The following is a 20,463-nucleotide window of genomic DNA, read 5'->3' as shown; positions in this document are numbered from 1 at the left end:
TTTTTTTTTTTGGCATGAAACGGTAGGCACCACACCTTGTTGTATGGTGCCACTGCCATCTTTCCTGCCAACATGGCACTTATGTAGATATCAGTAGCATGAAACGGTAGGCCCAAAACTCAGGCCTTTCCACGCGTCAGGTGGGCCGCACCATTGTAATCAATGACAGCTAATGGTCTGATTCAACATACAGATCTGGCCCATCTATTTAGCCAATCAGCTTGATTTTCGATATGGCTGATCCTCATGGTGGGTCCTATCATTTTCACGTATTGATATCCTACACAAGTCGTATATTAATAAGAAAGCCAGTAGGGTATATGGTTATCCTTATCCTACACAAGTGGTATATTAATAAGAAAGCCAGTAGGGTATATGGTTATCCTTGTATATACGATCGATGCAGTTCGGCCACTCAATCCGACTCAATCGGAACTCAGAAGAGGTTGCAGAATTGGAGAGTAGCCATTCGTTTATTTCACATGTGAGCTATTTAGGGTGCAGTCCTAAAATCTGGTGACTCAACTTGAAATTTATCTGAGTCAACTTGACTGAATGAGTTTGAGCCAAGTTATGGTTTTCATAGTACGAGGCAAAGTTGACTCGACGACATAAGGAGAAATGCTTACTTGTTTAGGAAGCAAATGTTAATAACTGTATATTTGATGGAAGACAATTAACCACTTGCTCTAAAAGCTCGAATTGATAAAGTATACCAAATTAATTCCTTTATCTCATAGTCTAAGCCTCAAATCCATGGGTTAGGTCTAACTAAACCATTCTCGTGGGCTCTAAATACTTGAATTTTGCCACACATGAGCCACCTGCCTCACACAGCCCCAAATCCATGGGTTCCACAAGCAACCTATCCCGAGTGTGCCATGCATCCCATGGGCCACTCCACTCGCCCGGTGTGAAAATGCCTTCAAATTAATAGACCAATCAAAAATTTCATCAATAGCCTCTTTAATACTCCATGGTTTCAATTCCAAAGCTCATTCACTACTTCATGGTTTCAATCCTCAAATGAGGTTGACTTGGCTTTGGACTGCACTTGAGCTCAAGTTCTCCTAGCCCGATCAGGCTTCATCCAACTTCATACATGCCTGTCTTAAATCATACAAATACACCATTCTAACCCTTGATCAGGCAACCCATGCATCATGAATGAAAAGCATCAATTTTGTTACTGAATTTGATCCCAAACATGGTATTTCCAGACATAATAATGATGTTAATTTCATCAAATGCAATTCCATACCATTTAATACCGCTGTCCAAACAGGCCTTAAGAGTGTCCCACTTTAATGGATATATTAGGAACATTCAGGTTGGAAATAGGCATTTTCTTGGTGAATTGAAATGCTTGATTTCCAATGTCCTTATCTACCATCCCACAGTGTGGGTGTGCTTGCATGCAATAACTCATTTCCTAAATTGCATCCACGGTACTTTCAGCTTTTTTATGGGCTACAACCTCACTAAAGATAAGTAATTTGTAATTCAATTCACCTGTAGATGATGAAAGGTAAGATGAGATCCTGTACGGTGAAGCTGTTCGATGTACCTGTGGATTTTGCAATTCATATGGTGTTATTTCAACCCAGAGCCGTTTAACACTCTGTTTATGCCAGCCAGGCAGCCACACAATGAATTTCCCAACATAGCGCAAGAAACCTCGCAATACACATTGGGAATTTAACTCTATAAAATTCTGCATCATACAGCAAGAAGAATAAGAAAAGCCAGTTCATTTCCAACTTGAACATTAGATAACCTTAAGCAACATCTAGCATTTCAGAAGACCCAAATCAAGGGATAAAAACTTCATATAAAGAAAATCTATTAATTTAAACATGCCCGGGAGTAATAGCATCCTCTTATATAAAAGCAGCAAAGTCAATCATATAAGAACTAGAAATGATGTCCATGTTATGAATAGGATGATAAATCCCAGCCAGAGGCCCCTTTATAACAAAGCCTATCTGGGCGGTGATTATTAGATCAGTAGTGCGCAGACCAATTTGCAGCGCTCCCGACTCTAGGCATGCCGGTATCCTTCTTCGATTCCGCATCAACCTTATAATTCGAACCGCACACCTGTCCTTGACTATCAACCCTCACCAATGGCTTCAACTCATTGAGTGGATGTTCAAAACTCTGCAACCCTTTAGAGGTTGTGAAGAAGCAGCCTGCCAAAGGAGCACAAGAGTTTAGGCAGTAAATAAAGTTGGGTGAGCTTTATTAAGCCTACATGTATCTACAAGTCAGTTAATGCACATGCCATCACATATGCTAGTGTGGCGGACAGGTGCAATTTCCAAACTATCCATCAGAAGGTCCCACTATACAGATGCCATATCCCACGAATAAGGTCTTGGCACATCCACATGAAGAGGTCTACCTACTAGATGGTTTGGATATTTCACTTGTCTGCCACATCGGCATATGTGGTAGCGTGTGCATTAACTGACTTGTTCAGGTGTGTAGGTTTTGCAGAGATCAAGATGGGTTTGTTGTAAAACAGAAGGAAAAAGGATGCACTTAATATCTGTTTGTATTGCATATTACCTTTTGGAAATGGTGCAAAAGATTTCCCACAACCCTTTTTAATGATCTCCACATCGTCTGCGAGAACAAGATGGCCTTCAGAATCGGTGCCCCAAAAGAAGGGAACACTCCCATCAGCATCCTGAGTTAAAGAGACAAATACAACATTTAAAGATTCAGAGATCAATTGATTATGAATAATCCAAACTACATAAACTCCTCACATCATTATACAAGTGATCAAAGCAATTCACCAACATCATCGGCTAAGCCTTCTCCCATCTAAACTGCACCATTCCACTCTATCAAGGGCCATAACTTCAGTTAGGCCATAGGTTATCATATCTTTTCTTACTAGCTCCACCCACGCCCTCTTGGGTGTTCCCCCTGCCGTTTTAGAGCCTTCAACTTGTACCAACACACTCCTAACTAGTGCAGATCTTGGTCTATGTTGCACATGGTCAAACCATCCAAGTTTACTTTCCCTCATCTTATTACCTATTGATGGTACTCCTAAATTCTCTCAATTGCATTCATTTCTAGTTCTATCCTTGTCTTGCCACTCATCCATCTCAACATCCTCATTACAGTTTTTGTGCTCTTAAGTGACCCACACAAGAATGATTTGTATCACCGTGTCAAAAAAATATGCATCCAACAACACTGTATTAGACACTATTTTAAACCATGGTTAAAGCTTGCAAATGCCGAAATGTGATGAAGAATTTGAGAGGTTAGTTTCACAATCCACATAAATCAAATTTCTCAAAAATCAGCGCAGAAAGATTAGGAAGAAGACATCCCTATTAAAAAACAGAGGTTTGATAACCCTACACCAACTTTACATGCAAACATGTGACAGACTAGTACACGTGTGGGGCATCTTAGTGCACATAATGTTGACCTCAGCGTGAAGACGATCCGGTAACAAACTTACAACAGTCCACTACTAAGGAGGGTGTACACTAAAACATGGCATGTTGTCGGCAAGTTTCTAACAATACATTTGTTAACGCATGAGGATGTGGGCCGTATGGCTGTACAACCCAGCTAATGGATGGGGGTTGTACGGCTCACCTAATGGATGTGGATGCGAGCCATCCCACTGTAAGGTCCACTTAAGATTCTTTCTATTTTATATTTTAGTGTTTATATTGGATTAAAACTTGTTTGGAATATGAACATTATTAGTGAAGGTATTTTTGTATGTTTTGTTTTTTATTACTAATATGAAGGGAAAGAACTCTTTTTCCTCTCTTCTGCCAACTCTGCTCCCTCTTTTCTTCTCTTATATTCTTTTGTCTTTAATCTATGATTCTACAGCATCATCCTTGTTGCCAATCTAATCGATCTTCTCCCTTCTATCCTATAGTTCTTTTCCTTCTTTTATTTCTTAGTCTCTAATCCCTCATGTGCTGAAAATCTTTTAAGAAACTCAAGGTTTCTTTTCTTTTTGTTGTGTAAGGCCTTTGTAATGGTCCATGCGTGAGAAGGGAAATGAAGTGTTTGTGATCATCACATTTCATGCGTGGGACGTGTGGATCTGTAGGCTGATTGCCATTGTCCGATGCCGTGTTCGTGATCATTGACCCTTGTGATTGGTTGGTTAGTTATCCTCTTCAAGTATGGTGTGCATACTGTGTGAAGCATACAAGTTGGGTGTTTGTTAATCGCAAAAGGTCAGCCTGTGTTCGTTTAAGCTTACAATATATATTCTAGTACATTGTCCCAGATGGAAGAGAGAAGTAATTCGAAAAATTAGATTCATAAATCCAGCTAATTTTTTGAAGGCCTAAATAATCTCTATTAAATTAAATGGAACTACTTTCACCGGTCCAAATCCATTCTAGTGTTTTTAACTATGAAGGAAAAATTAAAATACTTGACCACGGAAAAACTTGATTGGAGTGCTGGTACATTTGATTAATGGATCCAGGAGAATGAATAGATCATGACGTGGTTCTGAAATAGTATAGAACCTTCAATTAGTGCAAATATAATGTTTTTAGATACTACAAGAGAAGTATGGGATGGATTACGAGAGACGTGTTCATCCAATTGAAACATCCCTCGGACGTATTAGTTATTTAAAGAAATAATTGAGCTTCAACAACTAGATATATCATTGGGTGAATGTTATTCAAAACTTACAAAAAGTTTGAGTAGAATGTGTATCAACATTCTGTTGGTTATTAATGGGTGTACATCATTAAGTTTTATTTTGATGGTACAGTTGAACGTTTAAATACTTGGTTGCTAAGGAACATACCTAGACCCTCAGCATTGATTATATTGAGACCTCTCCTATTGCCAAGTTGAACTCCATTCGTGTTATCCACTTCATGGCCGTTAATCATGGCTGGTCCCTATTCTAACTTGACATAAAAAATAAAAATAAAATTAAATTAAAAAAAATACATCATTTCTTCACGGTGATCTCATTGAACTGCCTAGATTTATTGGTCAGTGGGAGTCAGACATGTAAACTGCACAAGGTAATTTATGGGTTGAAACAGTCACCATGTGCATGGTTTGACAAAATTCAGCAAAGTTGTCTTGAACTATGGCTTTTGTTCAAAGTCATGCTGACAATTTTGTCTTTTTACAGAAAGACACCTTGGATCTTATTGTGTTAGTGATATATGTTGACAACATTGTTGTTACGGGAAGTGACAATAGGGGCATTGAGGAGGTTAAGAAGTATCTTCAAAGGCATTTTCTCACAAAAGATCTTGGCCATCTTCAATACTTCGTTGGTATATAAGTTGTCAGATCCAAAGAAGGAATTAATCCATCTCAATGGGAATACGTTCCGGTACAAGTCTTCTTGATACTAAGCCATTTGATACATCGATTGACCTAAATCATAAACTTATTGATGATCAAGGAGATATATTTGAAGACCCAGGGAGGTATAAAAGATTGGTTGGTAAATTTATTTATTTAACTACACTCTGCTATACATATTTTACGAAGTGAGTGTGATGAGCCAGTTTATGAGTTCTCCAAGGGTAACTTGCATGGATGCAATTGTTCGAATTTTGCAGTATCCTAAAGGAGAGCTAGAACAAGGAATTATATACAGACAGAACAATCATGATCATATAGGACACTCTAATGCATATTGGGCAAGTTCTTTAACAGATAAGTGGCTTACTACTGGGTATTACACGATTGTGGGAGTCAATCTAGTCACGTGGAAGAGTAAGAAGCAAAGTGTTGAGGCTCGATCAAGTGCTTAAGCAGAATATAAAGCAATGGCTCATACTGCTTATGAGTTAATGTGGATCAAGAAACTGTTGCAGGAAATGGGATTTGCGATGAATCTACCTATGCAATTTTTTTCTTTCTTTTTGTAATAATAAGGCAACATCCCACGTTGCAAACAATTCGGTCTACCATGAGAGAACTAAACATATGAAGTTGGATGTCATTTTATACGTGAGGTTTAGTCGTAATCACTCTACACGCATACGCTCCAAGCTTGGCATCGACAACATTTATGCTCTAGCTTAAGAGGGAGTGTTAACGCATGAGGATGTGGGCCATATTATGTACGTCCCACTTAATGGTTGTGGATGTGGGCTGCACATTTTTTATTTAGTATTTATATTTGATTAGGACTTGTTTATACTATGAACATTATTAGTGACGATATTTTTGAACTTTTTTATTTTTATTATTAATATAAAGAGGAAGGGTGGAGATGTCTAGCTACTCTTTTTCTTCTTTTCTCCCAACTTTCTCTTCTCCTCTTTTCTTTTCTTCTATTCTTGGTGCAACCCGGTCATTGAGTCAATGAGATCTCGATACCTAAATTGCAAAGGAAAAAAAAAGAAGAATACTCACAAGAACAATGGAGTAGATAGGTAGAGAACTTTTATTGATATCAACCTTTTCTCACATGAGCCACCCGCCTCACACGGGCCGCCCACCCCGAGTGTGCCCTGCATCCCATAGGCAACCCCACTCGAGCTCGGTGTGAAAATGCCCTTGTATAGGAGTCTTGAACATAAGATCTCTCGCTCTGATATCACTTTGATGCGGGACAATTAACCACTTGCTCTAAAAGCTCGAACTAATAGAGCATGGCGAATCAATCCCTTTATCTCATAGCCCAGGCCCCACATCTCATGGGTTAGGACCTCGGCCGAACCACCCCCTCACACGGGCCGCCTACCCCGAATGTGCCCTTGCATCCCACAGGCAACCCCACTCGAGCCCGATGTGAAAATGCCCTTGCATTATATCTTCAATCATATCAATTACACCTTCATTACATCTTTCAATCAGCCCCCCATATCTCTCAAAAATAGTAAATTATAATCCTTGATTTTAGGCCCCAAAATCTGTAAATAATTAGCAAAAAAATCAGCACATGTTAGGCCTACAATGGGCTATGGGGCTTCATCTTGTTGAGCCATATAGTGGGCCTAGATGGGCTGTGGGCCTGCATCAATTCTTCTCTTTTTAATCTATGATTAAACAATATTGTTCTGTGTAAAGAGTGCCTGATTCTTATGGCATGTCATTTGCATAGTGGGGTCCAACTTATTCATGGTTTGGATATCCCACACACATGCCAAGTTGGTACTCGTGTTGCGTTTAAAGGTGTAGGTGGTGGGGCTAGAAAAACTTCTAAACAAATAGTTTTTTTTTTTTTTTTTTTTTTTTTTTTTTTTTACACTGCAAAATCCTTCAAGAAATATGGTTTTACCAAAACAATGCCTCAACTTGTTGGAACGCCCAAAAAATGCTGTTTGGGAGGTAAAATGACTTAAATACCCTAATCATCATTGTTGTCATCATCTAAGCTTTATCCCAACTATTTGGGGGAAAACACCTTTTTATTTTTGCTTTCTAAAAAGCAGTGAAGGTGAGCATTGTGGGGCCCATTGGTGTGTATATGACATCCAACTCATCGAATAGATGAACCCCATCAAGATGATCTCAAAATCAGTCCAATCCAATCATCAGATGGGTCGTGCCATAAAAAAATGTACACTACCTAAAGACCTCCAAATTCACCCGTGGTCCACATGACGATTAGATTGGCCTGAATTTTGGTTTAACTGATCATCATGATAAGGTGTATCTATTGGAAGGGTTGGATGTAATATACAAGCCACATGGGTCGTACAAATGCTCAACTTCAAGGAAAAAGGAAGAGGAAGAAGAAGAAGAAGAAAAGATGAGGCCATTTCAATCATTCCACCTCCCAAACATACTTTTTTTGAGCATTTCAATTAGTCAACACGTCGTCTGGTAAAATCACAATTCTGGAGGAATTATGTACTAGAAAATCCCCAAAAAATATGAGGGGTCCCTTCGCATCAGAAAAAGAAGTAAACGGATAAGAATCAAGAGGTCAATTTTCCTAGTAGAGTTTTGCTTTTCTTAAAAAAGACAAAATACAAGTAATTGAATGCGCTGAGTCATCTCATGTTTTTTCAAGCAATTGAATGGACTCGTTGTTGTTTTGATCTTGATGGTCCCTCATCAACGGATCTGTACTACTTGTTTTTAGGGCTGTCAATGGGCTGGGCCTGGGGTAGGTCTCAGCCCGGAATTTGAACTGTTTTGGGCCAGGCCGTCAGGTCGGGCCAATTCAAAATTCTGATCATCAGGCCAGAGCCCGGACCATTGACACCCCTACTTATTTTGTTGTATTTATTATTATTATTTTTTTAATTATTATAACTGTCATTACCATCCACATAAGAAGAGTAACCCATCAATTTAAATACGTAATGAAGCTAAGATATGAGTAAACCTTGATACATCATGATTATAAGCACAGCCCATATCAGGAAAACATCAAATTCATAGACCAAAGAAGTATTAGGGATTTACTCACAGCAGCTATGAATGTGGCTTTTGCAGAGCTATCAAACAGAATGAATGCGAATTTCCCATTTAGATCCCTCACAACCTGGTCTGCAGGATAAGGACCTCTATCTCTTAGAGTCCTGTAAGCTTCGATTACAATGATAACTTCGTTTGCCGTCTTGTTCAGTCCATACTGTTGTTTTAGAATGGCAATGTTCTCAATGTGTCCCTGGAACAAGCAAAATATATCGTCCACGACGGCAAATAGCCTGCAAAAAGAAACAGAGAAAGGCATGATTGAAACCACAACTGTGTCCAAGAGAAAAGACTCCATCTAGATTATTTTTGACATGTAACTAAAGAGGAGAAAAAAAATCTATATATGGAATCTTTTCTATATTTCCATGTAAGTTTATTTTCGAAATGTAAACAGTGTTTTAAATATCGACTGATATATCCCACGATATCTTGTATCCCCACCAGTGCGATACAAAACACACAAGTAGTGCGATATATCCCACATGTTCGATCTGGTGAGCATTTTCGAATTTCGATCATTATATTTTCTATAAATCATGTTAAATTAGTGTCAAATTGTTACAAATTCATGATTTTTCATGTTTTGCATAAAAAAATCATAGATTGGGAGCTTCGATTTCGAGATTCGGAGGAAATGGGCTGAGTTGCAGAAAATTGAAAAAAAATAAATCAAAATTTCTCAATTTCTAGCAAATCGTTTGCAATCTTTGTCTAACATCAAATCAAACATGCGTGTAACATAATCTAGTGATTCTTCTTTTGCTTTTCAATGTATTCCTTGTGTTTCCACTTGTCTTCTTACATTTATCAATTATATAAATAGACATTTAATATACTTGCATCAATTCAGTTAGACAACGCTTAGATCAGGACCTCATACAAAGAAAACCTACTATGCATACTTGTTTTTTGTAATGTTCTTATTTATAAGTGTGTATTGATGTCTTTTTTAACAATCACCGAAGTTTCATTGAAAAATTCAACCAATTTCCCAATGTTTCCCCATGTTTCCAACAACAGCGATACATTACACAATACAACCAATATATCCCATGCGATAACCGATACGTATCCGTATCCTAAGAATGCAATACGTAACGCGATACTGATATTTCGAACACTGAATGTAACTAATGAGAAAAAGCCAACCTTAATTAATTGGGATAAGGCTTAGATGATGGTCATGTAACTAAGAGAAAACTGAAAAAAGAAAAAAGAAGAAGGATTCAGGTTCTCGATGCACAAAAGAAAGAAAGGGATCAAAAGACATTTGGGGAGAAATCTAGCCAAAAAAGAAAAATAAGTATGTTTATGAATTTGGGATTTGTTTGAGAAGAACTTTAATGACTTCAAAAAAGCAAAGGAAGAAAAAAGAAAAGAAAAGCAAGTCCATATTAGGATTAAAAGGAATGAAACAAGGAACATGAAAGCTAGGATTTGAGATTGTGTTTTAGATATCCCACTCCTTTTTGAACAATATTAAAAGCAGAAGGAAATGTGGGCATAAGGTTAAAGGCATGCATAAAAATACTGTCTTGGGTTACATGTTGAGGAATTACATGATCTTTTGCCTAACTGCGTATGTTTGCGTGTGTAGTATCCTTAGGTCTCAACTTCTTACATAGAGGCCCAAACAGTTTGATAAATGCCCCTGCATTAATCACCCCTGGTGAGGAGTCTTGAACACGAGACCTCCTGCTTTGATGCCAATTTGATACAAGACAATTAACCACTTGCTCTAAAAGCTCGAACTGTTAGAGCATAGCAAATTAATCCATTTATCTCATAGCCCAAGCCCCACATCGCGTAGGTTAGGACCTTGGTCGAACCCCCCTCGTGGGCCCCAAATCACATGGGTACCACCTCACACGGGCCGCCCACCTCGAATGTGCCCCTGCATCCCATAGGCAACTCCACTCGAGCCCGGTGTGAAAATGCCCCTGCATTATGATGGGTCCCCTATGGTGGACCATGGCCAACATCTATAGAATGGTATAATCCTAACCCTTTCATCAGGCATGGTTGAGTCTTAAGACGAGAAGACTGCATATCCTCTTTCTACCCGGTTCAAATCTAGGTGGCACTTGATCAACAAAAGGATTGGGATCCCTTATCGTGCTAGTAGAACACTTCAAAAATTTTCAAAGGATTGGGATCCCTTTTGTGGCTGAAATCCCAAAAACCATACGTTGGACACTAACTATATTTTTCAATTTCCAAAACACCCCGACTTTTCCGTGTCCTCCAAATATTCAAGGTTCTCCACCCAATTCGAACTAATTGTGGGGGTAATGTTAGCTAAACATTGCTCGCGTTATTTTTAGTATAGATTGCTATACATTATAATAACATGTTTGCCATTTAAATGCCCTATGCCATGGAAACTAACAAGACAAGAAGCAAGAAAACCACTAGGACCTTGAACACACCAACAAACCCCCTTAAAAGAGCGGGATTCTTCCTCGACGACGATCTGGATGACCTGAAGGACTTCTGTTGATTTCTTCAGATGAATGTAGATCCTGGCCAACTGCAGATCTACCAACCTCACCGTGGCCTGGTCAATAGCAGTGACCCTTCAAAAGTAGGATCAAATCACCACTAGAGCCTCCTCGAACCAAAATTCCAAGAAAAGCTCTTGGAGTAACCAAACTTCCTCCCAACCCAATAGCAAGAAATCACCCCCCTTAGAGAGGGAGGACATCGGGCTGTCTTGATATATCTAATTGGTGAAGACCACTTTATCTATGTCCACAGAGGGACGAAGAGAGATCCATACTTCATAATCCGGTAAAGAACGGAAAAGGAAGTCCCCCTCACCTAGACCGCAACTATGAACTTAGCAAGCTACCTAATTGTTGACAAAGGAACCCTGACCTTGGACCCCAGGACCACCATCGATTTAGAACCAAACACAGGGCCAAAAACATCTTCCAAGGAGGGACTTGTTAGAGAAGGAGCATGGGCCTCAATTGGAACAACAACAGGGAGATGGTCACTTAAAAAGGGCTTCTTTGAAAGATACCAAATTCCCATTGAGGATCCTCTCTCGTAGCCCCCTTCGGCATAGAAGGAGAGGGTTTGGAAGTGGCACCTCCATTATGCCCTCCTTATGATCTTCTTTCCCCACCTTCATTCACCTCTTGGTTCATTGCCGACGGCCTATAATGAGTGTTCTGAACTCCGAGGCCCTTCCTATTAAACTTCACACCATTGAGATCTTCGATAGCTTTAGCAAGGTCATCCTCACTCTCCATCCCGACGAAAGCAAACACCCTAATAATCGTTGAACCTTTGATCCTCGGATGACAACCTCCCTCCCTGGACCAAAACGATGAAACAAATGGGCAAAATTGACCTCCATCCATTCTTCTGGGAAGCGATCCACATAAAGTGTGGGGAGCTCCGTGAGGTTGACAAGGGGTCTCTTCTGTTGCTTCCTATTATCTCTCTTCCTACCTTTCCCAGCAGGGATCCAAAGCCCACCATTAGGATTCTGGGGGGGCTCCAACAACACCTCCGATTTAACATGGATGATCCCTTTGCCTTTCAAATGACTCCTTCCTCCCTTGCTACCGTTGGAAGGGCCATCGAATTGCCTTCTCCCAAATTTCGAATCTGTTTTACTAAGAGACTGTTGATAGCGCACTTCCTCATGATCACTGAAGGAGGAGGGTTCTCCATTGTCTTGATCGTTAAAGCGAATCCACAATCTACTGCGATGGGGGAAAGAATCTTCCCTTCGATCTTTCAACTCTCGAACGTTCTCTACCTCTCATGAGCAAAGCCATCTGAAGCTTTGGGACTTTGCTTATCGATTGAAAGGAGCTTTGCTTTAGTACTTTTGTTTCCTACGATGGAATTCAATTTCTAGTGACTAGTGGTGTCCTTCCCTAGCTAGAAACCTCTATGGTGTGATGCCATTGGGTTTGCATGGAGTAATTTTGCATATTTATCCATTTATTTGTTGTTTTTAGCAACTACTACTAATTTCAGAGTTGATTAGAGATCTATTTTGGCAGCTGGTGTTGGAACCAATTGTGGACGTGGGTACATACTTTAATCATTGCTTCTAGTTTGATTCCCTTCTCAAGTTGCTGCATCCACCACATTCAACATAAATTCTAACGTTGAATTGTTACAACCTTCCAATTAAGTAGATTTTCAAGATGCAGTCCATTGATGGTGTGGCCCATGAGATAAGCAACTCCCCAACACCAAACGCTGGTCCCTCGCCGTAATAACTCAAGCCTAACATATCTTGGTCCAAATATCATTTAATTCATCATTGTCAAAGCCTTATTCCAACTAACTAGGGTTGGCCACATGAATCCTTTTTTGCCCAGGATTCATGGTGAAGGTTATGGCCAAAGTTTCACGCCGGCTGCCAAACTAATGCAACCCTCCATTATCCAGCTTGGGAGCAGCAATGGGTGCACAAAACTTCCACAAATGAAATGTAATACCCGAAGAAACATGAATGGGAGAATTCTCATAAAAGGTGAAAAATATTAGGATAGCATTAGGGGAGGTTGAAGGACAAAAAGCACTGAATCATGGTTCACAAATGTGCATTTGGGGGCTTGTTGGGTTGGACTAGATGAGTCTAAGCTAGATGCGGGATATTACAAGTTCATTAGCAATTTGATTTTTTTTTTTTTTTATGAAAATATAAGTTATAGGTTTGATTTGTGTTGAAAGCACCTTGAGCATTCCAAACACTAAATTATCAAAGAACCCACAATATATTGGGGTATAAACTAACAGAAACAATATGAAGTCAAAAGTTCTACATTTGTGTTTTGCATTGGATGAAGGTGGACAGGGAAGAAAGAATAATGATGATGATTGCACTTGTTTCTTCGACAGATTTGAAGCCTGGAGAAGCTGATTAGCATCGTGAGACTGCTAGTCGTTTTTTTCTTTTTTCTTTTTCGAGTCACTGGTGGTCGCTATTTGCAATCTGATTCAAGCATGTTTAAATTTCATATGTTTCCCAGTGTCACCTTGACGCAGGATAGCCCTAATTATGATGCATGCTCATGGAGATAATTAAATAGTGGAAATAAAAGGAATAAATGATCTAAAATTCTAACAGTAATCATCATAACTGAGAAAATCATAAAGGAAACATGCAATGGATCGGGCCATCACTACAACCATGGGTTATGGAATTCAATTACTACTTAGGTTGGATCCGGCGAGGGATGAGACCTCCCGATCTTGCATGGTCACACCCAATCGATCAATGAAGATGACTAGTCCGAAGAACCAAGAAGTTTCTCGGATTAGGGATTTGAGAATTTGGTGATTTAGGGTTTAGATCGGTTCTCAAGATTTTGATCAAAGAAGGATTAGCCAAGATTGGAAAATAAAAGGAAGAAAATTATTACCTTGAAGAAGTTGGAGGGACACAAGAAGAAATTAGAAGAAGAAGATCAAGGGGAGAGAAGAAGCACCATTAGAGAAAAGAGAGGAAGGAAGCCACCAAAGGGTTTGTTTTTCATTAATCAATAGTTGAAATTCGTGTTTAGGGCTTTACCCCACTTAAATAAGCAAATAAAGACATAAAATTACTAAAATACCCCTCGGATAAGCAAATAAAGATATAAGATTACTAAAAGACCCCTAACTAAGTCAAAAAACGCGCAAATAACATAAGTATGGAAAAGTTTGGGCGCTCGGTCTTCTTTCTCCAATCTTCCTTCACATGTGTTTTCCCTAAGTGGGGTCTTCTATATGTCCAATCACATGTGAAAGGTCTTCAGCTCCTCAATATTCGCCTATCCACAAGGACGACACTTGTGGTTGGCGCTTTCTTCGTTGGTATACCTTGAATGCACCTGTGTCCGCATCACACCTCCTCTATAACTTACAACCATGGCACAAGGTAACATGCCTTCATGGCCACAAAACCACCATCAGTAGTAGTAGTAATAAGATATTAATAAAGGGTAAATTGAACCTCACTCAGTTGCATGCAACCCATCTTCTAGCTTACATGTGTCATACATACATGCATGCTAATCCGGATCGTCCAAACCATGGGCCCCATGTAGATGCAATGAGGCCTGAAAACCACATTGACCAGACAATCCTAACAACCCAATTGGCGACCATCATTGGAAGTATAAATAGATAATACTTAGCAATCCAAATGTAACGGTAAGTGTTAAGATTATACGATCAATGTATTTTCAGGCTTTACTCAATCCACAACAGGGCCCTCTACAGCAGAATTCAAGATATTAAGGGCCCGTTTGGATACCACCAAATAAGTTACCTTTTCTACTTACAGCAGTAGATAAGTAACTTATTTGAAATAAGTAAGTTTGGTTTAAGATGAATTATAAGTAACCTTTTTACTTAAAATTACTTAATCACTTCAGCTTAATAAGTAGAAACTGAGATAAGCTACTTGAGGCATAAGTAGCTTATCTTAAGTAACGATCCAAACGCCCCCTAAAAGAAAAGGAAATTTCTATTACAGTTGTTATCTCTGAAGGAATTCAAAGGAAACAAGTAAAACTGAAGGCAAAAAAGAATGATAGTATCAGCAGGACCATCAGTTTTCACAAGCCATTGCCATACAGACCCAAGCTCTGAAATCAGAAGCTTTAACGCTATAGAGTGTAGAGGAAGGAACAAAACATCCGAGTGTATTGTATCACATCAGGAATTTGTCATAGTAAATACATTGAATGATAAGATAAAATCTTTCATATCATGATATGGCAGTGTATCAGAATGAATTGTCTGTATCAGTTTGTATCATCGATTACTCTGGTGTCGACTTGATAGAAACATATTGTATTGGATACATTCCTCTCAAAATAACTCAATTAGACGTCCACATCGGGAGCCCTGATTTAGGCAAGTCCCAATTCAACATCACTCACCCTGATTGATTTACCTAGTAGCCAATTGGCAGACATTTATTCGATGGTTGAAATGAAAATAGACAAATGGTCCTAATTCAGCAAACAAGTGTCCATGAATAAGTGGTTGGGATTGTTCAACCGATCTGATTTTCGGATTGCGGCATGCCTACACTGGGTCCCACAATTTGAACATTTTCATTTGGGTTAGTGTACACCACACAGCACTGTCTAAGTGCCTGTGTATCAATCATCACAATCTGCACTGTGGGACATCTGTTAGGTAAGTCCTTAAAAACAATCATCTGTCTGGTAAATCTTTCGAACCATGGGACATCCATGACAGGAATCACCAGCAGCGATCCGATCTCCAAGGTGGGCCACATGTTAAGTAGAAGGAAGGACTACAGTATCGGGTGATCCTGCAGAGTACTGGATCATTCCTCAAATGACTGCTTTGATCATTCCCAAATTAAAAACAAAATTAAGATGTGCTTTCTCAAAAACAGATACAAAACAATGAGATTGTGGACAATGAATTCCTAATTTGGAATTGGCATCTAAAAAATAAATTCAATAAATATAACTTGAAAAAACCAAATCGGAAAAATGACATGTACACCCACCCTGGTTGATCTCCAAACACCAATTTTATATTTTGGGGATCAAGATAGTACAAATTTAAATACCCAAAATGAAAAATGGGTGGATGCAGATCAATACAAAAATACCACGAATTAATTAATTAAGGGAAAACAAAAACAAAAAAGAAGAAAAAGAATAAAGAAAAAAGAAAAAAGAAAAGAAAGGTTGTTCTAATTTTATTTTGAATGATTTAACAAAAAAAACCCAAAAATCATCGATACCCATATTCACCAATATAAAATAAAAAATACAAAACTAAGGAGATTTTGGATCTGGGTTTTTCTTTTTTGTTGAAAAGAATGTGTATTTATGTTTAACAACCTTGGTAGGAGAGGATTCTGTTTCCAAGCTGAAACAAATGCAAACACACACAGACACACAAATGAGAGATAAAGGATTATTTTATTTTTATTTTCAATTATAGAAAAAACTCGTATTCACCAATACAAATATATATATATATATATATATATATATATATATATATATATATATATATATAACAAACTGAAGAGATCTTGGTAATTTTTTATTTTTTTTTGAAATGTATGTATGAATGAATGTGTACCAACCTTGGGAGGAGAGGATTCTGTTTCTGAGTGGTGTAAGCCATAGATGCAAGAGGGCCAAGGTTTATAGAGACGACAGCAGAATTCACAGATGAGAAATGCTCCAACAGATCCCCCTTTCCTTCTTTTCCACCATTTTCATGTGGGCTCTTCAGCCCTTCTGGGCTCTTTGCCACTGATTTCTCAAACAATGCTAGCATTTTTCTCTCTTACTGATTTTCTCAATCCAAAACTGCTTTTGTTTTTTTTCCTGAGACTTTCTTTCAGCAACGGATTTGCCGTAACTTGTGTATGTAATATATATCTATGTAATGAAGGAATGCAGTGAGAGAAAGGGCAATGGATAAAAACTTTCGTACTCTGGCAGATTATGATTGATGATACAACGCACTTAGAAATTGCATATCTGGCAGGCAATTACTACAATCAAACCGTCCAAATTATATTACTCAGTGCATATAACAGAAAAATCAAGCTTATTTGATTATATGAGTGTCATATTCGTGGACATTTTATTGAACGGTTCTAATACACAGACAAGGATACTCAAATCAGATGATAGGACTGTTCAACCAATCTGATCTTGGGACCGTGACTTGCAGACGTTGGAGATTGAAATCCACCTTTAAAAACTTGTCGGGGCCACAGAAGTTTTGGATCAAGCTGATATTTGTGTTTTCCAAAACTATGGTGGGCCCAAGAGGTTTCTACGGTAGGCGTTCGTCCTCACTTTTCGTTGTAGTGTGGCCCACTTGAGTTTCACATCGTTATATTTTTTTTTCCGTTCTGCATCCTCAGAATGGCATAAACGATGGACGGCGTAGATGCCATACACACATCACAGTGGGCCCCACAGAAATTTTATTGGACTCCACATTACAGCCGTTAACATGTGGAGTCTCGGAGCACTGCAAGTTACGATGCTCTTACTGAATCCGTACATTTGGGCAGTTGGATTGATCAATCTGAACCGTTCATTTGATGCAGCATACACTTCATGGGCTACCATTTTAAATCACACCAATCAGACAATTCTGAGTATTCTAATCAAATGCATAAAAAAAATAGAGGATAAAGATCACTTGACAATAGGCAAACCCAAGATCTGAATCGTCTACTTGTTGACGCTTTTTATGGACAGCTCAGATTCTATGGATTAGAAAATGGATGACTATATTAAATAAGGATATCTTACAGAGGAATCAGATAACAACGTCGGTGCAATTTTCTATTGGTATTCAACAGGTGTGCTGAACCCAATGGACAGTCCGGATTGACCGAACATACTGCAGATGTCACGGTGGGAAACGGATTGGCTACTCGCCCCGCCACCAGCCAATGGCTGATGGTCTGTAATCTGTGGGCCCAATATGACGTATGTGTTTCATCCATGCCGTCCATCTAATTTTCCGGATCATTTTATGATATGAGACGAAAAATGAGGTATATTCCAATCTCAAGTGGACCACATTAAAGGAAAAAGTGTTGAATGAGCGTCAACCATTAAAAACCTTTTGGGGGCAATAAAAGTTTTGGATCAAGTTGATTTTTGTTTTTCCCCATCATCTAGGCCTGTATGACCTAATAAACAGATTATATGTCAAATAAACAGTATAGTGGGCCTTAGGAGGATTTTAATGGTGGATATCTAATCAATATTGTTTTCCTGTGGTGTGGTCAACCTGAGATTTATATCCCTCTCATTTTTAGGCTAAAGCCCTAAACTGATATGTAAAAATGGATGAACGGAATGGATGAAACATATACACCATGGTGGAGCCCATGGAGCACCGACCATCAGCCACGGGGTTGGTGGCAGGGGGGGTAGCCAATCCGTTTCCGTCACGGTGCAACTAAAACGAGTTTTTTCCTGCTGCACTCTTCACTTTTGAGCCATGCACCTTACGAAGCCTTTCCAATACTTACCTTCCAAGAATAATTTGCTTATGTACAGATGACTTTTCACGAGTCCAAAATGCTCCTGCTTTATTAATTTCACTCCATTTTCTCCCTAACACTTAAACACACGTCTTAACTCATCTCTATCATTCCTATTCCTTCTTTTCACCTTTTTTTTTTCCATTAAATCTCCATAGAATCTCCATCCTACTATTACATTACATCTTCCATCTTCCATTCTACTCAAGGCTATCTTCATTCTTTTTCTGAGAGGACGTGGATCCATTGATAAACATAAAATCTTGAAAGCTTTTCTCTAAAGATCGTGTTTCACATCAACACACTCTTATTTTTCTCCTCGAATATAGATTTCACTGATACGATGGCTGTGGGAGGTAAGGATGTTTAAAATATGAAGAATTTACTTAGATGTTCACGGTCAATTTCACGCAGTCAATTTCATGGACTTCTAAGTCAATTTCACACGGTTATCCGTGAACTTTAAGAAGTTCGCGGTCAATTTGACGAAGTTTCGCGGTAAATTTCACGAAGTTCCCGGTCAATTTATTAAAATTATGGGTCAATTTCATGCACTACTCAGTCAATTTCACACATTTTACCGTCAACTTTAAGAAGTTCATGGTCAATTTGACAATGTTTCGTGGTAAATTTAATGAATAATGGGACCCACCAAAAATTTTAAAAAAAAGGGGTGGCGGCACTACCGCGGTCTGACGGCACTACCGTCGGATTGGCGGCGGTGCCGCCTGGGTGGGCCCTGCACCTATTGGAATAATTTTGGTGGGCCCCACACCTATTGAATTGTTTGTTGGGCCTCACACTGATTGAAAGTTTTGGTGGGCCCCACACATATTAAAACAAAGCCTCTCTCTCTCTCTCCTAGGATTAGATAAAGTTGTTGAGAGTTACTTACCATTATGAAAAAAGTTGTTAATAGATTTCTTTAATGGTCTCCTGATTCACCGTGAAGCGAAGGAAATTCACAGCGAATGAATTGACCGCGAAGTGAATGAAGTTAATGGAACTAATAGTGAAGTGAATGGAATTCATCGCGAAGTGAAGGAAATTGATCGCGAAGTGAATGAAGTGCATGGAATTGACCATGAAGTGAATGGAATTGACCGCGAAGTGAAGGGAATTCACCGCGAAGTGAATAGAATTGAGCGTGAAGTGAAGGGAATTGACTGCGAAGTGAATGAAATTCACCGTGAAGTGAATGAAGTGGATGAAATTGACTGCGAAATGAATGGAATTCACTGCGAAGTGAAGGAAATTGATTGCAAAATGAATGGAATTCACCACGAAGTTAAGAAAATTGACCGCGAAGTGAAGGGAATTCACCGCGAAGTGTAGGGATTCACCATGAAGTGAATAGAATTCATCGTGAAGTAAATGAAGTGGATGAAATTGATTGCGAAATGAATGGAATTCACCTTGAAGTGAAGGAAATTAACCACGATGTGAAGGTTGACCGCGAAGTGAATAAAGTGAATGGAATTGACCGTAAAGTGAAGAGAATTCACCGCAAAGTGATTGAATTGGATGGAATTGACCGTGAAATGAATGGAATTCACTGCGAAGTGAAGAAAATTCACCATAAAGTGAATGAAATTCACCGCAAAGTGAAGGGAATTCATCGCGAAGTGAATGGAATTCACTACGAATGAAGGAAATTGACCACAAAGTGAATAAAGTGAATGGAATTGACCGCGAAGTGAAGGAAATTGACCACGAAGTGAATGGAATTAACCACGAAGTGAAGGAAATTGACCGCAAAGTGAATGAAGTGAATGGAATTCACCGCGAAGTGAAGGAAATTCACCATGAAGTGAATGGAATTGACTGCGGAGTGAATGAAGTGGATGGAATTGACCGTGAAATAAATGGAATTCACTGCGAAGTGAAGGAAATTGATCGTGAAGTGAATGAGATTGACCATGAAGTGAATGGAATTGATCGTGAAGTAAAGGGAATTCACCATGAAGTGAAGGAAATTGACCACGAAGTGAATGAAATTCACTGAAAAATGAGCG

At 39.0% G+C, this 20,463-nt stretch overlaps 1 protein-coding gene across 1 annotated transcript; it reads right to left on the bottom strand.

The window, feature by feature from the left end:
* Positions 1 to 1,736: 1,736 nt before the first annotated feature.
* On the bottom strand, positions 1,737 to 16,790 carry LOC131248897 (stem-specific protein TSJT1-like). Its single transcript, XM_058249403.1, has 4 exons — positions 16,514 to 16,790; positions 8,408 to 8,648; positions 2,572 to 2,692; positions 1,737 to 2,192 (listed from the first exon to the last, which is right to left on the bottom strand). The coding sequence occupies exons 1-4, from the start codon at positions 16,708 to 16,710 to the stop codon at positions 2,005 to 2,007; spliced, it is 747 nt and encodes a 248-aa protein (XP_058105386.1). The 5' UTR covers positions 16,711 to 16,790; the 3' UTR covers positions 1,737 to 2,004.
* Positions 16,791 to 20,463: the final 3,673 nt, after the last annotated feature.

This window comes from Magnolia sinica, chromosome 6 (assembly GCF_029962835.1).
Source record: "Magnolia sinica isolate HGM2019 chromosome 6, MsV1, whole genome shotgun sequence".
NCBI classification, from domain to species: Eukaryota; Viridiplantae; Streptophyta; class Magnoliopsida; order Magnoliales; family Magnoliaceae; genus Magnolia; species Magnolia sinica.
This window is presented reverse-complemented; position numbering and strand designations above follow the sequence as displayed.

Coding starts and splice junctions, on each gene's coding strand:
- LOC131248897 (XM_058249403.1), bottom strand. CDS start 16,710: ATGCTAGCATTGTTTGAGAAATCAGTGGCAAAGAGCCCAGAAGGGCTG. Junction 8,649..16,513: donor CAGAATCCTCTCCTCCCAAG/GTTGGTACACAT, acceptor TTCTTTTTGCAG/GCTATTTGCCGTCGTGGACG. Junction 2,693..8,407: donor AAGCCACATTCATAGCTGCT/GTGAGTAAATCC, acceptor TCTTTAACTCAG/GATGCTGATGGGAGTGTTCC.